The sequence below is a fragment of the Elaeis guineensis genome, chromosome 1 (assembly GCF_000442705.2).
Source record: "Elaeis guineensis isolate ETL-2024a chromosome 1, EG11, whole genome shotgun sequence".
Classification (NCBI taxonomy): domain Eukaryota; kingdom Viridiplantae; phylum Streptophyta; class Magnoliopsida; order Arecales; family Arecaceae; genus Elaeis; species Elaeis guineensis.
This window is the reverse complement of record NC_025993.2, coordinates 106,139,772-106,157,957: the sequence shown is the minus strand read 5'-3', so window position 1 is coordinate 106,157,957 and position 18,186 is coordinate 106,139,772. Positions and strand designations below refer to the sequence as shown.

Sequence of the window (18,186 nt, the reverse complement as noted above, 5' to 3'; positions counted from 1 at the left end):
AGACTTAAAGGGAAAGGAGAGGGGTGCGGGGGTTGGAAATATCTTGGAACGGTGCCACGTCAGCGAGGGGAAATCAAATCGAAAGCCTCGTAGCGCGGGGTGGGATGTGGGCTACATGGCCGCTCCCGAAGCCACTACTTGCTGCCTCACTAGATATTTTTGCTTCCGGCGTTTTCTAACATTCTTCCTTCTCGACTCGACCGCTCATTTGATTCTTCTCTTTTTCTATTTATTATTATTTTATTTATTGTTTTATTTTCTAGGGAGGAGCAGCAACGGCAATGGACCGCCACAGGTTCAAGCTGCTGGGCTCCCACCTATCTCGATCAGATTTTTGCACGTGAGCTGCACGTGCTCCCTTTCTCTTGCTTTTGTAGATGCTAGGCCGATTTTCTTTCAAGACTAATTGATTTTGTTTCATGATGTTGATCATTAAATCATAATCTGCATGGATCGCAAGATACTTCAAACTTATTCATCTTGTATAACCATTGCACGATCCAACGGTGAATTCTCACTAAGGAAATCTTTTGCCTACGTAAGTATTCTCGCTAAGGAAATCTTTTGCCTATGTAAGTTGCCCTTGAAAAATACAATGATAGCTTGGATATCTTGCTCAAACGTATCACTCGTGGGAAGCTTTCTTCTTGCTCGTTTTGGGTTAATATTGTGTAGCATGTTGTACAATAAAGTAATGAACAAGGTCCGTGGGTATTAAAGGTTTCTTTTTTAAACTGAAATAAGATTTTTGAATAATCTTTTCTTTGCATGTGAAGTTTGTGGAACTGCACTACAATCCTGTTGCGGTCCCATCCACATCAGAGATATTGTCCGTTTTAGATGTTTCCATGTGGTTCCCACATGACTGTATCTTCAGGACTGCATTGCGCGGGCCAAAAGGTGCCTCTTAAAGGACTGAAAAGTTTCGAAGCCTTAGAAGATAAGATGGTCTGACTGAACAATCAATGTGGGACTAAAGTCTCCACTCCATCGACAACAATGGCTCCCCTCTCTGATCAAAAGATCTTGCTTATTAGGAAGAGACCTACATGGGCTATCAGTATTACGGTTCGATCAGCCAAGCTCATAAGGTTGGATCGATTTTTGGGATGCACACATAGCTATATAGGTGTAAGACAGCCTCATCTGTATGGAAGGTATTGTCTGCTTTGGATGTCTCCACGGAGTCTCTGCACGGTTTTGACTTTTGAGACTACATTGTGTGGGCTAAAAGATGCCTCTCAAGAGACTGAAGGGTTTCGAAGTCTTAAAGATAAAGTGGTCTGATTGAACAACCAATGTAAGACTAAAGTCTCCACTTCCTTCACAATAATTCTCATTATATGAGAGAATATTATTTCTTGATTTTCTTTATGTGCTTGATCCCTATTGATGTTAGATATCACATGGATGACCAAGCAAGGTTAAAGTTGCAAGCAAGAAGTCGTGCTTGGAAGGGTTTGGTAAATCAATCATGAGAAATCTTTTTGTTTAGTTGAGCTTTTTTTTTTTCTTAGTAATTATTTATAATCATTAGTAAAATATTTCAAAGAAAAAAAAAAAAAATCTCTTTTGGCGTGTTTCGCAAGCATTGACTTTGCTAATTATTGCTTGCAAACTTGGTGTGGTGGGCACTTCATAAATCATGCCCACGATACCTCAAAGTTGTGGGCCACTACGTTGAAAAACGCAAGGTCTTGTGCCTCTATGGAAGAATAAACCTTCGTCACCAATTGCCTCTCCAAGTCATTAGCAGGTGGGCATCAATGGCATTCAGAGAAAGCATAAAATCTCGCCTTGAGTATGAGTAAGAATGCTGATCATCACCCATATGAGCTAATTTGACAGTGATGTATTTGTGGATGTAATAAGTATGGATTACGTTTGTATCCGTGGTATTCCATGGATGCTATTGAAACCTGGTGGTGCTTCAATATGTATGTTTCCATTCAAACAACATTAGCTCACAGTCTACACTACTTCAGAGCTCATACATCTTCTGGGATACACCATCATTGTTTATAGTCTTCCATATCATGGTATTACATTTGTACACTGTTCTTTTTCCTTTTGTTAGTTGTTTATCGACTTCTCTCTATGTTTTAGTTTGTTGTTCTTTGTTGTAAACGAATCTTCTCTTCTCTTTAATACAGCTTGTATGTCAAGTTTTGCCCAAAAAAAAAAAAAGAAAAAAAAAAAAAAAAAGCCCTCTAATTCTATTAGCTTTCGCAAACCGCATGTGAAGATATCTGCTTTGTTCACAACACGCACATCTCAAAATGCCATGGCTGTTATTCCAATGGATACTCGATTTATATTACCAAATAAATGTATTTGTCTTCTCATCCAGAAAATTTATGTTATATCCAAAAGTAGACTCAGAATTTAGCCATTTTAGTCCAAGCCCGATTCATAAAAGATTTAGATTAATTGGAGCAGCTAGTTAACATGCGTCCATAACATGTGGCAACTAAACCATCTCATGACATATTTTTCAATTGGATTAAATCCCTTCTACATGTTATCTGTTGCAATCAAGGGCTTATAGCTCTGATAGCACAATGCCTCACAATTTTATTCTTCAAAAGATGTCTCACAAAAAAGAGAAGGTTCCATCCTATATAAGCTGAAGTTTTTTTTGACTTACAACTAATATAGGACTAATAATGCTCTCCCTCCTATACCACAATATTGCTCCCCAGTCAAAAAGGATTATGAGCAAGGTTGTGGAAGGTGCACCATAGTCTGTAGGAGGTACATTGACTCTTTCTTTAACGTCAATATTACGGTCAAGGGCTTATGGCTTAGATGGGTCGATCTTCGCTCCCGCATATGTCAGATATTATTTGCTTCGATTCTGCCATTCAAAAAGCATCTTATGGAGGAAAGAAGATACCATCTCATATAAGCTAGAGTCCTCCTCAACTCACAACCAATGTAAGATTAATGATGTCCTTCATCCTATGACATAATATTATCAAAATATTTTTTTGGTCCAAGGATATTATCCTTATTTACAAATCTTCCATATGTAAATTTCATAGCAGAATTGAAATATCCGGCCATGTTTCTACATAAAAATATTCAATTTACTTGGGTAAAAATATTATTCTCAAGTTTTAAGTTTATGCTTAGTTGACATGCTAAACTAGTTGATAGGATGGTTTTATAGAATATTAGTTTTACCATTCTCCATAAAATTTCTGTGCATTTAAAAGATAGCACTTTTCTTATATAAAAAGGAGAAAAATCGTATGCAAACTTTTTGACATTATCTGCTTGATAAATTTTATTAAATAAATTTATAAAAATAATAGTTTAGTTATTTTTATAATTAAATTTATTGTATTAAAACTAATAATCATAAAATTTGAAAATGTGATTTATGAAAACCAAGTCCTCCTTTGTTTTTCATAAAGTATGTTTTACTGAAATCAAGTTTTATAATTATCTGTTTTAAAAAAACTCATAGGCAATTTAATTATTTCTTTGATGTCAATCAAATATATTCTACTCCAAAAAATGATTCAATTGATCTGCTTTTGGATTTTCACATAATTCCGAGGCATGGAGACTTAATTGCAATACCTATGTATCTTATAAGAGATTATGTATAAATAACTGTTTATACCAAAAAGTGACTGGCAGTGGTGTTCAGACATTAGATCAAATTCAACATAAGCATTGTTACATAAAACTCCTAAAATTTTAAAAATTAGAAATTTATTTGCAATATTTGCTATAAGGGGTTATACATAAATCTTTGTAGGCCAATTAAATGAAGAATCAGCAAAAATGACCATTGATTTTAATTTGGATATGCGCAAAAAATATCATATATAACTCCACATTGAATATTAATATATCACCACATTATTACGTATGTAATATATATGCATATACTATATAAATTTTAGATCAAACCAAATTGAGGAGTGATAAGTTTTCAATTACACAGATGGATGATAAAAAATAGCTATGTTAGTACATATCTAGCATCCTGCTCATTTGTTTGAGGATGATAAGGTACATGCTAGCACTAACAGTTATCTTGAACCTATTGATAATGAAGTTAGACTTGTCATGAGTCAGACAACCCACCCAGCTCGCTTGACTCTAAAACTTTTTGGATAGACTTGGACCTAAATTATAATCCTAGTAAGTTGGGCTAAACTTGAACATGAGCCTACTTGTTAAAACAGACTGGACTCAGGTTTAACTTGCCTTGAGCTTGGTGCTGGCATTATTTATAACCTATCCAGATGAGCATAAAAAAACTCGATATCCTGAGGAACTTAGTTGGCTAGCGGAGAAAGGTGATGAATCTTAAATGGCAAAGAAGTTGGTTTGTAGAGACATGCCGCCAACATCTAATCAGTTGAAAGATGGCTATAGAAATCAAAGAGAGTATAGAATATTGAATATAGCACGGTTTTAGATATCTTGATCTTCAAAGACTTTTGTTATTGTCACATTATTATTCAAAAAATGGAAAAGAGATGTATCACTGGACTAAGATAGAAAAGTATAGTATTAGGCCATGTTAGAAGATTGTAATGCTGGATTATGATTAAAGTATAGTATTGGGCTACAGTATGTAATACTGAACTATGATAGGATTGTAGTACTGAGCTACAGTAAGGATATAATACTGGATTACTATAGAAATCTAATATCAAAATAGGAGGTAGATTAAAACTAAAATAGAAGATAAAGATTCATTAGATTGATTGGTGAAGGGTGTTCATATAGAGTATAATTATATTATTTATACTATAATAAAAATGATTGACACTCTATTAGTTGCATCCATGTCTGGCCATAAAAGATAGATTAAAACTAAATAGAAGATAAAGATTCATTTTCTTGATTGCTGAAGGATCTTTATACAAAGTAGAATTTCATTATTTATAGTACAATAAAAATGCCTGCCTACTCTACTAATTGTCATCCATGTTTGTCTTTCATTCTTAGCGATTCCAGTAACCGATGTTGGTTATCTTCCACTATGCATATTTGATTGTATAGTTACTCTATATTAACTATCAGACTAATAATTACATACTATTGGTCATAAATCATATCGGTTATATCTTTCAGTTTAGTTTATGATATAGACTATAGTCTCCTGCACTTGGGAATCTCCAAGATCGATTCAATCACCTGAGCCCTCTATCAGCCATCTTTATATGGTTTGTAGTCAATTATGATCAAAGTGCAATCCGTTAGTCTACTTATCCACATAATGGCCGAAGTATCCTTCTTCAATATATGCTTCCACACTTGGTACTTATCGTAACCACACTCCATGAAACTCGACAAGAATCAGATGACTTCCATCTATTTTCGACCGAATTAATTGATCCATATGGTATGTCTGATCGCAACTAATTTCTGAGCTATTGAGATATGACGCAAACACTGACTTAGCTCAAGTCTTATAGAATATATAATTTATACTTTTTCTTAGTAATTTGGTTTTGATGATCAAAAAAATATTAATAGCTCTCTTCCATATGCCAACACTTCTTATGAACAATCATAAATACAAGTCCATGAGCTTTACAGATTCTTTTCAAATATTTAATTTTATATATTTTTATATATTTTTAAATTGAGAAAGAAAAGTTCAAAAATCTAAGGCCCAACTTGAAGCTTGAAGTTCAATTAAGTACCAAGATTAGACTTAAAAAGTAAGCCCCAAGGATGAGTTGGGATGGGTTCAAGCCTAACTAATTTCAATTCTATCTTTTGTCAAACCCGACAAGGATAGAACCTGACCAACTTGTTAAATAGGTCTAGATATGACGTAACCGTCATTGGCCCTTTGATCAATATGCCTGATATGATGGTTTGGAAGACTAGCTGTGACTCCAAAATCAATTCCAATGATTTGTATAAAATATTTATATAAGGTCCTATCATATAAATGATTGTACTTGAATTTGAAAGGTTGATGTGTATATAAGAGTGATCCTTTTGCTATGTAAGATGGTACAAGATCGGATAACATGCCGAGGAGTGCTTGCCAGAAAATATTTTGAATTGAAATATCCAGCCATGTTTCTACCTAAAAATATTCAATTCAACTAGATAAAAAATTATTCTCAGGTGCCAAGTTTATGCTTAGTTGACATGCTAAACTAGTTGATAAGATAGTTCTATAGAATATTAGTTTTATCATTCTCCATAGAATTTTTGTATATTTAAAAGATAGCACTTTTTTTATATTAGAAGGAGAAAAATCATATGCAAACTTTTTGGCATTGTTTGCTTGATAAGTTTTATTAAACAAATTTATAAAAATAATAGTTTAGTTATTTTTGTAAATCTATTTTATCAAAATTAATAATCATAAAATTTGAAAATGTGATTTATGAAAATCAAGTCTCCTTTTGTTTTGCATAAAATATGTTTTACTGAAATCATATTTTATAATTATTTGTTTTGGAAAAACTCATAGGCAACCAAATTATTCCTTTGATGTCAATCAAATATATATATTCTACTCCAAAAAATGATTCAATGAAACTTCAGTCACTCTGCTCTTAGATTTTCACATAATTCTGAGGCATGGAGACTTAATTGCAATATCCATGTATCTTATAAGGGGTTATGTATAAATGACTGTGCATACCAAAAAGCGACTGGCAATGGTGTTAGATGAAATTCAACATAAGCATTGTTACATATAACTCCTAAAATTTTAAAAATTAAAAATTTATTTGCAATATTTGCTATAAGGGGTTATGCATAAATCTCTGTAGGCTAATTTAATTAGGGATCAGCAAAAATGACTATTGATTTCAATTCGGATATATGCATATACTATATAAATTTTAGATCAGGCAAAGTTGAGGAGTGGCAACTTTTTAATTACACAAGTAGGTCACAAAAAATAGCTATGCCAGTATATATCCAGCATCTTACTTATTTTATTTGAGAATGATAAGGTACACGCTAGTACTAATACTTATCTTGAACCTACCAATATGAAGTTAGACTTATCACGGCACAAATGGCCAACCCAGCTCACTTGATGCCAAAATTTTTTGGATAGACTTAGACCTAAATTTTAATCCGAGCAAGTTGGGCTAGACTTGAAACATAAGTCTATTTGTTGAAACAGACTGTACTCAAGTTCAACTTGGCCCGAGCTTGGTGCCGACATTATATGTACCCTATCCAGGTGAGCATAAAAAAACTCGGGATCCTAGAGAACTTACTTGGCTAGTGGAGAAAGATGATGAGTCTTGAATGGTAAAGAAGTTGGTCTACACAGGCATGCCACCAACATCTAATCAATCAAAAAGATAGCTATAAAAATCAAATGGAGGATAAAATATAGCATGGCTTCATGGGTTCAGATATCTCCATCTTCAAAGACTTTCGTTATTGTCCTATTATTATTTAAAAATGAAAAAAGAGGTATATCATTGGGCTAAGATAGAAGAGCATAGTATTAGAGTATTTTAGAAGATTGTAACTTTGGATTATGATCAGAGTATAGTGTTGGACTACAGTATATAATGCTGGACTATAATAGGGATGTAGTACTGAGCTACAGTAAGTATGTAACTACTATAGAAATCTAAGAGCAAAATAGGAGGTAAATTAACACTAAAATAGAAGATAAAGATTTATTAGATTAATTGATGAAAGGTGTTCATATAGAGTATAATTACGTTATTTATATTATAATAAAAATGATTGACACTCTACTAGTTGCATCTATATCTAGCCATAGAAGGTTGATTAAAACTAAATAGAAGATAAAGATTCATTTTCTTAATTACTGAAGGATCTTCATACAAAATATAATTCTATTATTTATAGTATAATACAAATACTTGCCTACTCTACTAATTGCCATCCATGTTTGGCCTCCACTCTTGGCAATTTCAGTAACCGATATCAGTTATCTTCCACTATGCATGTTTGATTATACAATCACTCTATATTAACTGTCAGACTAATAATTACTTATTATTGATCATAAATCATATTAATCATATCTTTTAGCTTAGTTTATAATATAGACTATAGTCTCCTATACTTTGAAATCTTTAAGATCGATTCAATCACCAGAGTCCTCTACTAACCATCTTCATATAATTGATAGTCAATTACGGCCAAAGCTCAATCTTTTGGTCTACTTATCCACGTAATGGCCGAAGTATCCTCCTTAGACATGTGCTTCCATACTTAGTAAGTACTTATCATAGCCAAACTCTACTAAACTCTGCAAGAATTAGATGACTTTCATCTTTTTTCAACCAAATTGATCCACATGATGTGTTCGATCCTAGCTACTCTCTGAGTTATTGAGATATGGCGCAAACACTAACTTAGCCCATGTCTTATAGAATATATAATGTATACTTATGTCTTAGTAATCTGGTTTCGATGATCAAAAAAATATTAATAGCTCTCTTCCTTATGCCAATACTTCTTATGAACAATCATAAATACAAGTTCATGAGCTTTACCAATTCTTTTCAAATATTTACCTTTATAATTTTTTTATACATTTTTAAATTGAGAAAAATAAATTTGAAAATCTGAGGCCCAACTCGAAGCCTGAAGTTCAACTAAATACCAAGATTAGACTTAAGAAGTAAGCCCCAAGGTTGAGTTGGATTAGGTTCGAGCTTAACTAATTTCAATTCTATCTTTTGTCGAGCCCAACAAGAATAAGATCTGATTCACTTGTTAAATAAGTCTAGATATGACACAATCATCATTGACCCTTTGATCAATATGCCTGACATGATGGTTTGGAAGACTAGCTGTGGCTCCAAAATTAATTTCAATGATTTGTATAAAATATTTAGATAAGGTCCTATGATATGAATGATGGTGCTTAGATTTGGAAGGTTGATGTGCATACAAGAGTGACCCTTTGCTATGGAAGATGGTACAAGATCGGATAACATGCAAAGGAGTGCTTGCTAGAAAAGGGGTATAGATTCTCTTATATTATGACCATTGTTTAGATGTGGAGGAGACTATCTCTCGTATTCTTTCCTAGTGCCCAAAGGTTTGAGAGGTATGGACTCTATTTGATATCCCTACTATATTATTCATGGATCAGTCTCCTATAGAGGCGTTTAGCAGAGATAAATTTTTAAGAAGAGGAATCTGCATTAGGGCTTCATACATTGCGTATCGTATTTGGCTTGCAAGAAACAATAGGGTATTTGAGAATATATTGCTTCGGCCAAGATTTATTTTGGGAAGGATTGTTATACAATCAAATGAGTTTATGGACCATTCTCCTATTACGAAAACCTTGACAAGGAATACTTGAGACTCTTTTTTAGCTTATACTGCAACTCAGATGGTATTCATTACCTAGGAGTGCTTACCTCAAAGCTTTCTTACAGTTAATTTTGATGGTGGTGTGGTGGACAGGAGAGATAGAGATGGTACTATTTTTATGATTAGAGGATCTGCTTTAGAATTTACAGCTACTGGTGGATCGCTCAATTGTTCCATATCTCTATACTTAATACTGAGTTGCAAGGAACATGGAAACGATTATTTGGTTGCGATTGGTTTAGATATTAAGAAAATCTAGCAATTTTACTTATTAAGCCCTAGTTATTGATATATAGAGATTAATCTGGGAGCATGCTTCGTTATGCAATATTTATGTATTAGAAAGTAAATAGCATGGTGGACTAGATTAAGTTTTTACGTTTTAGCAGGATGAAGGATTTTCTGACTGTCTCATTTTATTTTTATGAAAAAATAGAATTGTAATGGGTTCGAGACTCCAAAATTTATCCATATATATAAAGAGAGAAGAAAAAAGAGAAAAAAAATGAAAAATAAAGAAAGAAAAAAATAAAAATAAAAAAATAAAAAAAAATAAAAGAAGATAGAGGAAAAAAATAAAAAAAAATAAAAAAAAGAAAAAAAAGAAGGTACAAGATAATGAGATATCTAATTTTTTGAAGAAATTCAGACATCTTTGTTTCATGAGATTTAAAATATCGGATCAGATGATATTATTTATTGTGATTGGCAGAGTTTGGTTGGATATTTTTGGTATCTTGATATAATCTGATGGTATTTGATTTTGATTCTGATGAATCATTGTGAGTGGGCATGTTTATTTAAAAGAAAAGAAAAGAAAAGAGAAGAAAAGAGAAAGAGAAAGAAACATATCTTCCAAAAAAAAATGACTCACTTTTTTTTTTTTTTTTTTTTTTTTTTTTTTTTTTTTTTTTTTTTTTTTTTTTTTTTTTTTTTTTTTTTGGGGTAGAACACCCCCTCCCTTTTAGGGAAGCAATAGGTCTTCCACGCGCTTTCCTCATCGCCATACGCGATCCTTCTCTATATATCTACTGCAAAACGCGGCGCTGCTCCTCCTCCTCCGCCCCCCTTTCGATTCCTCTCTGTTCTAACGCGATCCAATACCCTTCTCTCTCGAGCGAGCTATGAGTTCGGCGAGCGATCCCAAACCGGTTGTCACCGGCTATCCCGCCGCACACCCGCCACCCGCAGGTGGCGCCGCCTACGCCGCCGCCGGCACCGCCTATCCCTACTCCACCCAACCGCCTCCCTCCAGCGGCGCTGCCTACCCCACCGCTGGCACCGCCTACCCCTACCCCGCACCGCCGCCCCACGCCGCCCCCTACTATCCTTCCCACTACCCCAACGGGGCGGCACCGCCACCGCCCCCCTTCGGCGCCCGTATCCTCCCCCACACCCGCTTCCTCCGCCGCCTCCTCGCCATCGCCGTCGCCTTCTTCCTCCTCATGGGCCTCGCTACCCTCATCATCTGGCTGGTCCTCCGCCCCCGCCTCCCCGCCTTCGCTGTCTCCTCCGCCTCAGTCTCCGCCTTCAATTTCTCTGCCCCCCAGCAGCTTCTCTCCTCCGACTTCGACATCTCTCTCTCCGTCCAGAACCCTAACCACAAGATGGGCATCTACTACGATAGCGTCGAAGCTGCCGTCTTATACGGATCCGACAACATCGCCGATACCTCGCTTCCGCCGTTTTACCAGGCCAAAGGGAACGCCACCACCGTCCGGGCGCACCTCGTTGCTGCGGCGGAGTATGTCGAGGACGACGTCGCTAAGGGGATCGCCGCCGATCGAGGCCGCAACGATGGCGTCGTCAACTTCCATGTTAGCGTTTGGGCCTGGGTTAGGTTCAATGCCGGGGCGTGGAGGACGAGGCGGCACCTGATGAGAGTCTACTGCGAAGACGTCTCCATCGGGTTCAAGAACGGGACGGCGACCGTCGGATCTCTGGTGGGCTCGCCAAAGCGGTGCGAAGTTGATCTCTGAGTACGTATGTTGATATTCCCTTCCTTTCTCAAATCATCTTGAGAGTGGTAATGGTATAGGGAGTGGAAATGATATTGTAATTATCTGTGGTGTCGATGCTGACAGAGTCTGACATTTGGTATCCTTTAAACTAGATTTTAACGTGGATAATGCTCACCAGGAGATAGATTCAATATGGTTATTGGCATGTAGGCCATCTTGAGGACTGTTTTTTTTTTTCCCTGACCCTCTTATTTTCCTTTAAACATTTTTCATACGACACGTTTTCTCGTCTGTGAATTAGTTGGTCTAGTGTGAGTGAGATTTTATTTTACCTTAGCATGTCCTTGAATCGTGCATTTCACTCTCATTCGTGGTTTTTGTTGTGTATCCATAATTCATAATTGATTGTGATGTTTCCTATTAATGAGAAAGGTCATCACTTTTGAGACATTGAGGAATGAGGTTTTACAGCAACAATTGAAATTTGATAGGGCATTGTTGCTGAGGGTCATGATTTTAGGATTCATATATCATATATGGTGTGGCATTGAGTGGGCTGAAAATATCAGGTTTTAGCCAGATATCCGGTGTGCAGGAATGTCCATAGTTGCCATTAACTTTCCAAAACATCAAGTGGTGCATGATCAAAACTCTTGTCATTTGCCTTGCCATATTAGAATCACGGTAGTTCAACTTACTAGGACTCTGATGGCTTTTTTAGGTGAGAAAATATTCAATGCTACATAGAGGAATCCCATTGTTGATGCAGAATTTTGCAACTTTTGGGTAAACTCTCAGGTAATAGGGGCCCTATCGCATCTATTAAAGCGCATAATCTGCTCCAATTGTAAGAACTTGAGTTGTTTCAACTTCTAAATGAAGTTGGACTTGTTTTTTGAATACTCCACAGCATTCACAAAGCCAAAAGTAGAGAATAAGGTTGCTGATGCTGCCATTAGATGGTTGATAATCTTTGTTTTGGAAGGTGGCTTCCTTACATGGTTTGCAATCACCTGAAACTATTATTTAAAGGTTGCAACCAATCTCTATAAAACTTTTTGGACATTGATGGGTACAAAAAGCTTATGTTTCCTACTTCATTTTATCATCAAATTAACAATTTAGCAAAGGTGGTCAACCAAAGTCTAGAATATCTTTTATGATGCTTGTTTGACACAACAGCTCTGCACACCAACTAGCATTATTGAGAAATCTACATTCTAGAGGCAAGGGCATAACCGAGAAGCGGGCTGGGGTCCATTTGATTGGAAAGCACATAAAATCCTCTTAGAAATATCTTGTGGACCCCCAATGAAGTCTATATAGGCATTCACTCCTGCAGTCTCTATTATATACTGAATTATAGCAATATGTGATTTTTTGAATCTCTTCAATCCAATATGTGATTCCTTGAATCTCTTCAATTGAATATGTGATTCGTATTGTAACTCCATTTTCTCCAAAATTGTTTCTTTTATAACTAATCTCTTCCTTCCTTTCTAGTCCTATCCATATGTAAACATTCAAAACTGTTGATCCCACTATTGCTGAAAGAGAGAAAGTTGATGTATAATACAACTATTAATAGCCTTTTATGTTAATTGGGTTTTCTCCAATAAATTGGAGGAATGCATCATAGATCATATGATGTAAGTATGGTTTATCTAGAAAATAGATGATAGATTTTGGCTTGATAGTTGTTTGGGCGAAATAGGCTGAGAATAATTTGACGACTTGATTCATGTTAAGTTTTCTGCAAAAACTCCATTAATGTTCACTAAAATTTCAATAAGTGTGAACAACCAAAAAGAAAATTAAAAGCACACACGAAGACAGAAAGATCTCATGGTATCTCTTCTTCAAATACCTTTGCTGCAAAGAAATTTCATGGTCATATTACTTCTTTGCTTCTTTCTTATTGCCCTATTTTGGTATTTGGCCATGACTTTTTAGGACCAGTGAGGTGTGAGGTGCCATTTCACGTCCACCACCATTGTTGCTCTTACCTGGTTAATTAAAGAGATTGTTTTTTCAGTACTGCTAAATGATCTGTGAGCCTTGATTCTTAAACATTATTCAGATAAGGTAGGCACAAAATTGATTTTGAGGGTAAAGGTTTTCAGATTTCAATTGCTAAGGCAAAACGATCATCACCTAAACTTCAGTTTGTGTAGCAATCAGCAAAGCCATGCCTGGTTTTGGGGATATTCAACATGTGGTGAAAGAGGGGGACATTATGGATGACACGTTCAGGTCCTAATAGTTGCCTTTCAAGAGGTATTACCACATGGTGCAAGAACAAAGTGGACAGTAGTAAACATCAGGAAAAGGTGGACGATTGGAGAAGTACTTATATAAAATATCACTTAGCTCAAGAATGTACCAAGACTAAGGGAATGCATTCATTTTGTTTTGCATGACTATGCTCTTGGTTGTGAAGGAACCTACAAGAGTCTCCTTTTGTGCTGGAGAAGTTTGGATTATTACACCTGATCTTCAAAAAATTGTCAGCAACATTTAGGGCTTGTGGATGAATAAATGATGACAATTTTGCATGCGTAGAGAGGTGATTTTGAATAGCACTTCTTGTAACATCTTGTGGGAGTTTATGATGACATCTCACTAAACTAGAAAGCACATCATCTAATTAAGTTAAAGAAATTTGGCAGATCTTTTATTAGAGATTGACATGAAGCTTTTGATAGTCTACTTACATGCAGCTATGAATTGCCTCAATTTTGTGACTTGTAAGGTGTAAAAAGTGCTTTAAGAAAATGACCTGAATAAGGTTATTGCATATTAGATTTGTTTTCATTGAGGAGGTTGGTTGATTATGAGTCCCTTGATTTTCAGTTAATAGAGGATCAAGGTAAAAAGTATTCATAGCCTTCAAATGCCATTATAAAACATACTAAGGTCATTCCTACTAGAATTTTGTGAAGAAAACTGATCGGGCCACATAGGGCTAATATGTTAGAAATATAGATTTTAAGTTAAACTTGTAGAAATTTTAGGATGGCATGGTATTGCCAAAGATGATGTGATTTTTATAACTCTAATGACGACCATTATAGTCATGCAAAGGTGATTATTTGGTTGGCTTTTGAATAACTTTTTCTCCAAATTTATTGGACCTCTTTGGTGTTGGCTTAGGAAGACCATCTTTCATTTAGGTACAAAAATAGGGTGTCCAGTATAAGATCTTAGTAGCATTTATTTTATCACATTCAGCTCCATAATTTGTTACTTATGTGGTTATCTTTAAACAAATGTATGGTAAATCTTCAACTAATTCCAATCTATTGACACTTCTCTAGTATTGTATTGGGGGAACCTTGTTCAAGAGCCTAATTTTTCATTGGAGAAATTTTGACTTGTTAACATTTGTGGGCAAATATTGGGAGACTTATTATGCTTGGACAAGAATTCATTGATGTGCAAGGGCTCTTTAGGATAGGAGTGAGTGGGAAGATATATTTCCCAATCATCTTTTAGATCATGAGAATGCCCTAGCAAGGACCACCTAACTAATACCGGATGCTATATCAGTTGGCAACTGGTTCACTATGCTATTAGTTTGGTGTTTTACCAATATGTGGTATGCAGTGGTGTCCCTATTATGGATACACCGTTTTCCTTTATTTTATTTGTTTTTTCATTTTTATTGCTTCATTTTTTAAGTTTTTAATGTTTGTTTTAATGATTGTGGTTGTTTAATTTGGGATTTGTTTTGATGGCTTTTATGTTGGATAGGTCTCGATGATCAACAAAGCTGCTATACGTGATATATTAATGTAATTGTACCATAATTGAATGCATGATTAGTATATAATTAAATATACATACAATATAGCAAGTGGATTTTAAGTATATTTAATTTTTATAGAATACCTATGTTCCTCATAGATGTTGGGATCTTGGTTATAGTTTGGGCTAGGTATATTACTCCAACTTTTCGGATAATTTGTTATCCAACCATGTGGTCAATAAGCTCCACCTCCCGGAGCCACCTTGATAGTGTTGATTTTTTGCCTAATACTGGATTGGCTATCCAAATATTGAGGTAGCGAATCTGACCTGAGGCTGTGGAAAGTAGTAGCACTTGAATACAATACCTCAGATGAAGGATATCCATGTAGATTGTAGCCTCGTTGTGTGGAATAGAGTCTGATTTATGATTCGGATCTAAGATATATCTTAGGATCCTACTTTACATACAAGATCATTTGCAGCGTAGCATTATGTTACGAACGACCTTGAGAAGCCCTTCTTCTATATGCAATCGTATCTCCACGGGCTATACTAGGTCATGCATCGTGATTCATATGCAGTGTGACATGAGTGAACTGCTACTCATCGATGAATTGAATACCATGGGCCTATGAGTCATATGCACCCGTGCTATGTCCATTGCTAGCTTGCTGTCCATTAGATGCATCATTTCTTGAACAATCATTATTACCACCACATGTATTGTGAGATGATCTAAGCAACCAATCATCTTAGAGCTTGTTGATCTTGAAATTAAAGTGAGTAGACTTTTCATCCATTGTCCACAGTTTTAAGTGTAGTTTCCTTTCTTTTTTTTGCTGATCTAAGGAGTAGTTTTTTTTCTGTGGATGCCCTTACCTACTTGGCTTTGCTGAGTGGTTCGATTGGGCCCACCACCTTGAGTGGTCCTTCTTGTTTGGCTAGATTAGGTACCATGGTGGCCTTTTCTTAGCATCTCTATCAAAGCGTTGGGAGGACATTTGGGATATGGAGCCCTATGATGATGATCGGCTTCCCCTGCTTCCCCTGGCCTCTGTGTTTGCTTGGTTGGATGTGAGTGTGGCATATATCGTTGTGCCCATTGTTCTACATCCATAGTAGCCTCTCTTACTATGTGTTTACACCACATCTTGATGCCTCAAGAGTATTGTACATGTGGTGGCATTAAGATAGAATCTAAAAAGGGATTCTAAATCTTGAGTCAGGGCATAAAGCTTTCAAGGGCATCAAAAGGATCGGTGAAAGGAAAGGTTGCTAGAGAGATTGAGGTGAACAGATGTGGTGTAGAGGGGGTTGATTGAATCAATTTGAACTTTGAAGGGTCATGTTGTTGGCCAAATAAGGAGAGATGGCCGAGATGAACAACTATAAAACATGCCAAATAGAGGTCGGCTACGACAACATAGGTATGGGGGACAGTTAGCATCATGTGCCAGAAGCATCAAAAGTAGAGGTCAAACATGGATTGTTGCCGTTGAGTGGGCAATTACAATATTGCTTGTTTTCTAGCATAAATAAATGGATGTAAGTCTAATTACAAGGACCTTTCGCCACATCAATGAATGCAGTTTATCTTTGCCTATCTTTTTCTTTACTTTATCTCACTCTTAGATCACTAGTAAGACTATCTTTAGGAGTAGCAATAATAGTAAATTACTTCAACCGTCGTCCTGACTACATTCTATCCTATCCATCTTTTTTTGAACGAGCAATATGACGGCAGCAAAAGCCATTGAAGGCCAAGGCACCTGAACATATGCTACTTTCATCATCTTACTTCAATCATCCTCTTCTCCAACTGATCCGACATCGATGGCACACCTGTGCATCCATCACAACCTAGCTATTAGGCTTATTCCCTTCTTGCTTGTCTTCCAAAGGAAAAAGGCGGCAACTTTATAAAACTAGCCAATCAAGGAGGTATTTCTGGTTCATCAAGCTTAACTGCTATTGTTGGCCCTGAAGCCAATCAATCATTAGATCCTCATCATATATGAAATTATTGTGAAGTGGATCAAAATTGCTGAATTACTTCACAAAATAATTCTACATTATCTATACATAATACTAGTTTTTTATTTTTATTTTTTTAATATTTATTTTAAGTAATAAATTAATATTAAATTATAAATATCTAGAAAATTAATTTTAATTTGGATTAGTGTAGTGACCTACTAAGGGTAATGTATACATATTTTTTTAAACCATGAATTTGTGTATTTCAAATTTAAATAAATTGCTACCAAATTGAGGTAGCAAGTAGCATACACACCCCTAAACATGCTATCGATTTGGTAGATTTTTTTTATTATTTTTAATTCAAAAATATTTTGAGTATAAAAAGTATGTGATTAATGAAAAATCATGATTTTCTTTGATATGCATAGATCATCCTTAGATCTATAACATATCATAAAATTATGTTGAAGTTTGGCATGGCCTTTCATAATTTTTCCTATTTTGGGCTATATTGGGCCTCAACACACACACACACACATACATACAGAGCAAGAGGGAAGGAGAGAGGGATCTTGTCTCGATTTTGGCCTGAATGCAGCAAGAATTTGCTATTTTCTGACTTGTGATTTTTTTTAAAAAAAATAGAGGAAGAATAAAGAAGGCACAAAAGGCCTTCCCTGCCTCCCTCTTTATTATTGAGACAAAATGGCTGGCCAAACTGTCTAAACCATCTTGAATCAAGTTAAACCAAACAGTTTAGCTTGGTTCGGGTCAGTTCATGCCAGTTCGGGCCCTAAACCAAGTCAAAGGCTTGTTTCGTGCTGGTCTCAACCCAACACGAGTTGGTATGCCCCAACCTTGGCTGTTCGAAGATTGTCTTCGATTGATTGCTTGAAGCTTTTGTCATTTCACTTAGCTGCAATTAGGGGTGTTCTAATGCGATGTAGCACCAATAACATGCTTGCAATGGCTTAGGGAGGTGTTAGATGAATGTTTTTTCATTTGTTCATGTTAGACAATACAATGAATGTGTTCATGATCATAATATCATAAATCTTTTTTAACTCCAAATGTATCAAGCTATATAATCTTCAATCGCTTCTGCAATTATTTTGGCCCTTAATCATACTATTGTTTACACATCTAGACCGACAATTGTAATCCATAGATCGAT

General features: G+C 35.7%; 1 protein-coding gene across 1 annotated transcript; it reads left to right on the top strand.

Annotated features, from left to right (window-relative positions):
• The first annotated feature begins 10,272 nt into the window (after positions 1 to 10,272).
• Positions 10,273 to 11,475, top strand: LOC105038309 (NDR1/HIN1-like protein 10). Its single transcript, XM_010914073.3, has one exon. The coding sequence runs from the start codon at positions 10,446 to 10,448 to the stop codon at positions 11,298 to 11,300; it is 855 nt and encodes a 284-aa protein (XP_010912375.1). The 5' UTR covers positions 10,273 to 10,445; the 3' UTR covers positions 11,301 to 11,475.
• Positions 11,476 to 18,186: the final 6,711 nt, after the last annotated feature.

Bases quoted from the DNA above. Each gene is read 5' to 3' on its own strand.
- LOC105038309 (XM_010914073.3), top strand. From the start codon at position 10,446: ATGAGTTCGGCGAGCGATCCCAAACCGGTTGTCACCGGCTATCCCGCC.